The sequence below is a fragment of the Maniola hyperantus genome, chromosome 22 (assembly GCF_902806685.2).
Source record: "Maniola hyperantus chromosome 22, iAphHyp1.2, whole genome shotgun sequence".
Lineage (NCBI taxonomy): Eukaryota > Metazoa > Arthropoda > Insecta > Lepidoptera > Nymphalidae > Maniola > Maniola hyperantus.
Genome location: NC_048557.2, coordinates 11,655,882 through 11,665,191, shown reverse-complemented (window position 1 = coordinate 11,665,191; position 9,310 = coordinate 11,655,882). Strand labels below are relative to the sequence as shown.

The following is a 9,310-nucleotide window of genomic DNA, read 5'->3' as shown; positions in this document are numbered from 1 at the left end:
TTTCGGTTGTGAAGAATCAAATAAATTGAGTTTTGGATCTTGGCCGATGCCGTCCAGCTACCTTGCAGTCTTCGCACCTACAAGTAAGCAAATGTTGTATCCTGGAACAGTTTAGTGAACCTTCTTAGTGTATGTGTACAGTAAGAACCCTGTCTTTACTACTGAGCTTTTATTTTGAAACAATTTTATGAATTTTATTGTGTCATTGTCTATTCCATGCCAATGGCATCTTAAATTTAAAACATAGATCTTATGTACTATCTACCTAAGTCATTCTAATGTATCTAAATTAAGTCTTGGCATTAAGCTAGAATAACTAAGCATTATTAGCCATCATTCTGTATTAAGCGACCCCGGTAAAAGTTACATTAAAAACAATTTTGCCTAACATCTAGCAAATTTCATTTATAACACCTCATATGCATTACAAGGGAGTCGACGGCTAGCTTCTATTCTTTACTAGGTAGATAGATCAAGTAAAGTAAATTAAAAATATTTTTTTTTTCCTCTAATCTTTGTAAGGTGGTAGATTATTCCGTATCCGGGTATATTTCTATTCCGCCCAATTTACCACCCTTACACTCTCCAACTAAGCGTCAAGCTAAATAACTAATATTTTTAACAAATCAGGTAAGTAATCAAATCAAATCAAATCAAATCAAATCATTTATTTGCACGATTGCAGGTACAATGATGGTGTTACAGTGGTTTATTTACAGCTACAATCCGCCATACAGTGGGCATGCAAAATTTATTTTCTTATTATCTATTATTAATAAGCTATTTTTTTAACTTTTTTTTTTAGAATTATAATGTTCAACAGTCACATATCACATAATATAATATAATATCACATGTCACATAATAATTATCTACCTGTAATATATTAACCAAGAAATAATAAAATTAAAAAATAGTCAATATAATATAATCACATCAAGTCAACTCTAATTAAATTACCATTATTATTACTACATAAGTATAAATTGTATAATATTTTATTCCTTGTATTCAAAAAATTCTTTAACGGAATAAAATGTTTTTGCGGTCAGCCATTCATACAGTTTTTTTTTAAATGGTCCCAGTGGTAAGGACTTGATGTGATTTGGCAATTTATTGAATACTTTAATGCACATTCCAGTGAAATTTTTCATAAACAAGGCCGTTCTAGGGACACAATTAAAAACTAATCTATTAGGATTTCTTGTAGGATAAGAGCAAACATCATACGCTTTAGTAAAAAGATTATTATGCTTCTTAATGAAGACACAAATATCAAATAAATATAAACATGGCAGAGTTAACAAGTTAAGCTTCTTAAAAAGTGGTTTGCAAGTATCCGTTGGTGCGGCTCCACACATCGCTCGGACGCATTTCTTTTGGGCAATGAAAGCTCTATTTACGTTACTCTCATTTCCCCAGAACATCAGACCATATCTAAGATTAGAGGCTACGTACGCGTGATATACTTCTAGACTGGTTTTGATATCTACTATATTTTTAAGCCGTCTAAGAACAAAGCAAAATTTATTGATTTTTTCAGAAACTTTACCAATTTGTTCATTCCATGTCAGGTTTGTATCCACGTATATTCCTAGAAACTTGATTGCTTTCACCGATTCTAAATTAATGTCATTATAATTTATGTCTAATGGGGTGGGTAGATTTTTATTAAATTGAACATATTTGGTTTTAGATAGGTTTATTTGAAGATTATTATTGTCAAGCCAGTTTATAATTGATTGAATTGTCAAATTTATTTCATTTTCGTGAAATTTGGTGAAAAATGAAAATGCTTTGTTAATTATTGTTTAGGCTTTTAGCTAATAGCTAACATAATTTTGTTTTGTAAACAATTTATTGTTGGTTGTGAAACAGGCCCTCAATGTCACACCCGCAGGTGGTTGGAGATGCTGGCCGCGTGCGACTCGGGCGAGGTGCTCGCGCTGCTCGAGGCGCGCGACGCGCTCGAGCACTGCGCCGCGCTCTACGCCGCCGTGCGCGAGCCCTGGCTCACGCGCGCGCTGCTGCGCTACCACGCGCGCACCGGCTCCGCGCGCGCGCTCGACCTGCTGGCGCGCGCGCCCGACGCGCACGCGCGCCATCTGCTCGACGCGCTGCTCGACCAGCTGCGCGGCGAGCGCGCGTCGCGCGAGCACGCGTTGGCCGCGCTGGCGCCGCTGCTGGCTCGCCGTCCCGCCTGGCTGCACCGCCTGCCCGCGCACCCGCTGGCGCGCGAGCTGCTGCGCGCCGCCGCCCGCGAGAGCGCGCCGCTGCCGCTGCTGCACGCGCTGCTGGCGCTGGCCGCGCTGCTCTCCGCCGCGCCCGCGCTGGCGCCGCCGCACTGGCCCGAGCTGACCGACGCGCTGCTGCGGCCCGCCGCGCTGCCGCCGCCGCGCAGCCCGCACCTGCCGCTGGCCCAGCGCGCGCTGTTCCGTGCGCTGTACGCCACGCATCCCGCCGCGCTGCTGGCCGCGCTGCGCCACGAGGCCGCCGCGCCGCCCGCGCGCGCTGCGCTGCGAGCCCTCGCCTCGCTGCTGCGCCGCGAGCGCCTGCACCCCGCGCTGCTCACCGGCGAGCCCGCGCCCGAGCGAGGGGCGTCGGCGCCCCCGACCGCCGCGCCCGCGCCGCCCACGCCCCCCGCGGCGCCGCCCGCCGGCTGCGGCGCCGGCGCCGCGCGCGCCAACGCCGCGTTGCGCCCCGGCGCCGAGCCGTGGTTCGCGCTGGCGGAGCGCTGCGGCGCCGACTCCGCGCCCGCCACGCCGCTGCCGGCCGAGCCGGCGCCCGACCCCGAGCCCGAGGCGGCCGTGGAGGCCACGCCCGAGAACACGCCCGCCAAGGAGCCGCGCGCCGCCCCGCGCGTCGCCGCCGACTCGGGCGCCGTGCGCGCGCTGGGCCGCAAGGAGGCGTCGCCGCCGGGCGCGGGCGACGCGCTGGCGGCGCGCCTGGCGCGCGTGGCGCTGGAGCGGCGCGCGGCCGAGTCGCCCGTGCCCATGGGCGGCGCGCCGCCGGCGGGCGCGGCGCGGCCGCTGCCTCGACGCGAGCCGCTGGACGTGGAGGACCGCGAGGTGCTGGCGCTGACGGAGGGCGCGCCGTGTGACGCGTGGCCCGCCGACGACGAGCCGCCGCCGGCCGTGCCCGATCCGCGCGCGGCGGAGCGCGGCCGCCCCCCGGCGCGCGGCGGCGCGGCGCCCGTGCGACGCGCGCGCTCGTGCTCGGACGACGCGCATGGGCGCGGCGCGCGCTCGGTGGCGGCGCAGACGCTGGACGTGTGGCCGGCGCCGTACGAGTTCGTGATCGCCGACTTCTACCGCAGCGTCCCGGCGGCGGACGCCGACGAGCAGGTGGGTCACCTTCGCACGACGGCGGCGTCACTGGCGCCTCCGCCGGAGCACTGCAGCCCCGACACAAGAGCACGGCGACGTCACTGGCGCCTCCGCCGGAGCACTGCAGCCCCGACACAAGAGCACGGCGACGTCACTGGCGCCTCCGCCGGAGCACTGCAGCCCCGACACAAGAGCACGGCGACGTCACTGGCGCCTCCGCCGGAGCACTGCAGCCCCGACACAAGAGCACGGCGACGTCACTGGCGCCTCCGCCGGAGCACTGCAGCCCCGACACAAGAGCACGGCGACGTCACTGGCGCCTCCGCCGGAGCACTGCAGCCCCGACACAAGAGCACGGCGACGTCACTGGCGCCTCCGCCGGAGCACTGCAGCCCCGACACAAGAGCACGGCGACGTCACTGGCCGCCTCCGCCGGAGCACTGCAAGCCCCGACACAAGAGCACCGGCCGACCGTCACTGGCGCCTCCGCCGGAGCACTGCAGCCCCGACACAAGAGCACGGCGACGTCACTGGCGCCCTCCCGCGGAGCACTGCAGCCCCGACACAAAGAGCACGGCGACGTCACTGGCGCCTCCGCCGGAGCACTGCAGCCCCGACACAAGAGCACGGCGACGTCACTGGCGCCTCCGCCGGAGCACTGCAGCCCCGACACAAGAGCACGGCGACGTCACTGGCGCCTCCGCCGGAGCACTGCAGCCCCGACACAAGAGCACGGCGACGTCACTGGCGCCTCCGCCGGAGCACTGCAGCCCCGACACAAGAGCACGGCGACGTCACTTGGCGCCTCCGCCGGAGCACTGCAGCCCCGACACACGAGCACGGCGACGTCACTGGCGCCTCCGCCGGAGCACTGCAGCCCCGACACAAGAGCACGGCGACGTCACTGGCGCCTCCGCCGGAGCACTGCAGCCCCGACACAAGAGCACGGCGACGTCACTGGCGCCTCCGCCGGAGCACTGCAGCCCCGACACAAGAGCACGGCGACGTCACTGGCGCCTCCGCCGGAGCACTGCAGCCCCGACACAAGAGCACGGCGACGTCACTGGCGCCTCCGCCGGAGCACTGCAGCCCCGACACAAGAGCACGGCGACGTCACTGGCGCCTCCGCCGGAGCACTGCAGCCCCGACACAAGAGCACGGCGACGTCACTGGCGCCTCCGCCGGAGCACTGCAGCCCCGACACAAGAGCACGGCGACGTCACTGGCGCCTCCGCCGGAGCACTGCAGCCCCGACACAAGAGCACGGCGACGTCACTGGCGCCTCCGCCGGAGCACTGCAGCCCCGACACAAGAGCACGGCGACGTCACTGGCGCCTCCGCCGGAACACTGCAGCCCCGACACAAGAGGCGCCCCGACACAAGATTTTCTGTATTGGGTTCCGACAAAGGCCTTTTTTTGCTTAAGTATGCGCTATGTTCAAACAACAATAACTCTTAAAGTATTTAACATACAGTTGTAAATTAAATGTTGTGTTGTAGCTTAGCTCAATATCCCTCGATGTAATAAAAAAATAAAAAGGGTTGTGAGGGGTGCTTGCAGTGATTACAAAAATTTGTGGATTTGCATAATTTTACGATTATTTTTTCGAGTTTCTTATTTTTTTCAAAAGTTATGGAAATGTGAACACTTTGTTTTGTAATGTAGACGATAGGACAGTTACGGATATTGTTGCCCTCCAAATAAGCCCATTTTTATCTCAGTAAGACCAAAACTTTGAGAGATATGATTTTTAATAGAGAATATTTCATCAAAAAATCAAAATGGCTGCCACACAGTTAAGAAGTGGATTGGTCCCAAGTTTATAAATAAAATGAATAAATGAAACGTTTATTTTTCAATCATCTAGTTACACACACATACACGTTACACACACATACACGTTACACTCATACACGTTACACACATACATGGATTTGATCTTGAACTTTGCGTGCTTGTTGACTTAAGCATATTATACAATATTAAAAATGGTACAAGATCAAGAACTGGCTGTCCTCTAGCTAGATGTCCTAGCTAGATGGCTGTCCTCTAGCTAGATGTCCTAGCTAGATGGCTGTCCTCTAGCTAGATGTCCTAGCTAGATGGCTGTCCTCTAGCTAGATGTCCTAGCTAGATGTCCTAGCTAGATATTAACATCTGTGTTAAGGATAGTCAGTTTAGAGTGTATTTGTGCTTAGAAATAGCTGTTATATAATTTTTTTTTTTTTTTTTTTTATTTAGACAAAACGAAAAGTGAACAATTTACACCACACTTTTAGACCAAAGCACTAGATAAAAAGCCGAGACTGGTGTTGGCAGTTTGCAGCCCAAATAGACCGTAGTCTGTAAATGTTTAAAATATTGCTAGTCTGGACACACTGTATAAATGTAGACTTCTAGACCATTGTTACTCAGTACGGCTTCACTAGCGGCTGCAAGGCCACAGCTGCTGCGGCACATTGCCGACGCGCGGGACACCACGGCGTGACGGCGTTCCTACGGAGGCGTTCGATCGTGTCCACCAGCGAACTCATCGCTTCTTGTGTCTGAGCGACAGAACTCGAAGGGCATGCACAACACAGACCCGTAACGGGTGTCCCTCGGGGGTCGATCTTGGGTCCTTTTCTATTTTTGGTGTATGTATATAAACGACCACAATAATGACACCATGAACGGTGGGTTTCCGTGCAGGGCGACGAGGCGGGCGACGACGACGACGACGACGACGACGACTCGGGGCGCAGCGCCGCGCCGTGCGCGCGCCTCGACCGCTACCTCGCCGCGCTGTACTCCGGCGCGCCCGCCTCCTCCGCCGGCGAGCCCGCCGAGCAGCTGGCGCTGCTGCACGCGCAGCTCATGTTCGAGCGCTGGCGCCGCGAGGCGCACGCCGAGCGCAACCGGCGCCTGCTGGGCCGCTGCCGCCAGGCGCGCGCGCTCGAGCTGCAGAACGCGGCGCTGCGCGAGCGACTGCGCGCCGCCGCCGCCGAGCGCGACGAGCTGCTGCGGCGCCTCGCGCGGCCCGCGCCGCCCGGGGCCGGGGCGGCGCCCGCCGAGCGCGAGCTGCGCCTCGAGGCCGCCCTGGCCGAAGAGGGCGCGGCGCGGCTGCGCGCCGAGGCGGCGCTGCGCGAGGCGGAGGCGGCGCGCGAGCGCGACGCGGCCGAGCTGCGGCGCTCGCGCGGCGAGTCGTGGGAGGCGGCGCGCCACGTGGAGGCGCTGGCGCGCGCCGCGCTGGCGGCCGAGCGGCGCGCCGAGCACGTGCGGCGGCTGCGGCGCGAGCTGCTGGTGCTGGCGGAGCGCGAGGCGCGGCTGGGCGGCGCGCTGCGCGGCGCGGGCGGCGGCGCAGACGCGGCGCGCGCGGCGGGCGAGGCGCGTGCGCTGCGCGCGGCGGCGGCGCGCGCGGAGGCGGAGGCGGTCGAGGCGCGCGCGGCGGCGGAGGCGGCGGGCGCGCGCGCGCACGAGCTGGAGGCGGCGCTGGCGGCGCGCGAGGCGGCGGTGGCGGAGCTGCGGCGCGGCGCGCGCGTGGCGGCGGAGGAGGCGGGCGCGAGGCAGCGCGCGCTGCAGGACAAGTGCGCGGCGCTGGCGCGCGCGGTGCGCGCGGGGGAAGCGCGGCGGCTGGAGCGGCTGGCGGGCGCGGCGGCGGAGCGCAGCTAATGGCGCGGCGGCGGAGCGCAGCTAATGGCGCGGCGGCGGAGCGCAGCTAATGGCGCGGCGGCGGAGCGCAGCTAATGGCGCGGCGGCGGAGCGCAGCTAATGGCGCGGCGTTTATCTAGCTAGTGTGTTTTGGTGTAAAACAAACAAATAATAATAATAAAATGTTCAATTGTTATTAAGTCTATAAATAAATGAGATATACAGAATAAAATCTTTAATATGAAAATGAATCGCTGAATGTTTTGCTGATCGCAAATCTCGAGAACAGCTGAACCGATTTCGCTAATTCTTTTTTATAATATTCCTTGAAGTACGAGGAAGGTTCTTAGAGAGAGAAAAATTTAATTCAACCTCCCCCTCAATTTTGTAAACTCCACCCGAGGCGAAGCCGGGGCGGTTTAGCTAGTAATTAATATATGATTATTTTCCTTATGAAAACATCGTGAGGAAACCTGCATGCCTGAGAGTGGTGTGTGAAGTCTGCCAACCACCACAAGGCCAGCGCGGCCTGGTAGGGGGGGGGGGACTCGATGTACATGTTTGTGACGATCCGTATATTTGTAGTGCTGTATACTGTATAGTGTATACTGTATAGTGTACACTGTATACTGTATACTGTACACTGTATAGTGTACTGTATACTGTACACTGTATAGTGTATACTGTATAGTGTACACTGTATACTGTATAGTGTACACTGTATACTGTATAGTGTACACTGTATACTGTACACTGTACACTGTATAGTGTACTGTATACTGTACACTGTATAGTGTATACTGTATAGTGTACACTGTATACTGTACACTGTATACTGTATAGTGTATACTGTACACTGTATACTGTATAGTGTACACTGTATACTGTATAGTGTACACTGTATACTGTACACTGTATAGTGTACACTGTATACTGTACACTGTATAGTGTACACTGTATACTGTACACTGTATAGTGTACACTCGGTCGACGGGCGCAGTGCGCAGGTGACAAGGTACTCGATACAAGACTAGTGCAGTAATCATTTGTGTAGTCTAGTATGGTATATAGCTAACGGCCGGTTGTATGAGCGACTTCACACATGGCACAGTATTCTGTAGTCTAGTATGGTATATAGCTAACGGCCGGTTGTATGAGCGACTTCACACATGGCACAGTATTCTGTAGTCTAGTATGGTATATAGCTAACGGCCGGTTGTATGAGCGACTTCACACATGGCACAGTATTCTGTAGTCTAGTATGGTATATAGCTAACGGCCGGTTGTATGAGCGACTTCACACATGGCACAGTATTCTGTAGTCTAGTATGGTATATAGCTAACGGCCGGTTGTATGAGCGAGCTAACAGTTGTGTGTAGGAGGGGGGAGTGCAGTCCGACTGCAGGGCGCGTCACTTCAGGCCGCTCTCGGTACCTACCGCACTACAACTGCAGTGCACGCTAGCTGTTACTCTTCTATGTGACCGGTCACCTGGACATGGTGCAGTTGTCCGGTCACCTGGACATGGTGCAGTTGTCCGGTCACCTGGACATGGTGCAGTTGTCCGGTCACCTGGACATGATGCAGTAGTCCGGTCACCTGGACATGGTGCAGTTGTCCGGTCACCTGGACATGATGCAGTTGTCCGGTCACCTGGACATGGTGCAGTTGTCCGGTCACCTGGACATGGTTCAGTTGACCGGTCACCTGGACATGGTGCAGTTGTCCGGTCACCTGGACATGGTGCAGTTGTCCGGTCACCTGGACATGGTGCAGTTGTCCGGTCACTGGACATGGTTCAGTTGACCGGTCACCTGGACATGGTGCAGTTGTCCGGTCACCTGGACATGATGCAGTTGTCCGGTCACCTGGACATGGTGCAGTTGACCGGTCACCTGGACATGGTGCAGTTGACCGGTCACCTGGACATGGTGCAGTTGACCGGTCACCTGGACATGGTGCAGTTGTCCGGTCACCTGGACATGGTGCAGTTGTCCGGTCACCTGGACATGGTGCAGTTGTCCGGTCACCTGGACATGGTGCAGTTGTCCGGTCACCTGGACATGGTGCAGTTGTCCGGTCACCTGGACATGGTGCAGTTGTCCGGTCACCTGGACATGATGCAGTTGTCCGGTCACCTGGACATGGTGCAGTTGTCCGGTCACCTGGACATGGTGCAGTTGTCCGGTCACCTGGACATGATGCAGTAGTCCGGTCACCTGGACATGGTGCAGTTGTCCGGTCACCTGGACATGATGCAGTTGTCCGGTCACCTGGACATGGTGCAGTTGTCCGGTCACCTGGACATGGTTCAGTTGACCGGTCACCTGGACATGGTGCAGTTGTCCGGTC

The 9,310-nt window shown here is 56.1% G+C and overlaps 1 protein-coding gene across 1 annotated transcript; it reads left to right on the top strand.

Annotated features, from left to right (window-relative positions):
• Positions 1 to 659: 659 nt before the first annotated feature.
• On the top strand, positions 660 to 7,178 carry Tsc1 (tuberous sclerosis 1 protein hamartin). The gene is made up of 2 exons (XM_069506105.1): positions 660 to 3,344; positions 6,019 to 7,178. Exons 1-2 carry the CDS (start codon positions 1,911 to 1,913, stop codon positions 6,976 to 6,978), a joined length of 2,394 nt encoding a protein of 797 aa, XP_069362206.1. The 5' UTR covers positions 660 to 1,910; the 3' UTR covers positions 6,979 to 7,178.
• Positions 7,179 to 9,310: the final 2,132 nt, after the last annotated feature.

Bases quoted from the DNA above. Each gene is read 5' to 3' on its own strand.
- Tsc1 (XM_069506105.1), top strand. From the start codon at position 1,911: ATGCTGGCCGCGTGCGACTCGGGCGAGGTGCTCGCGCTGCTCGAGGCG. The intron at 3,345-6,018 runs GTGGGTCACCTT...GTTTCCGTGCAG, and splicing joins CGGCGGACGCCGACGAGCAG to GGCGACGAGGCGGGCGACGA.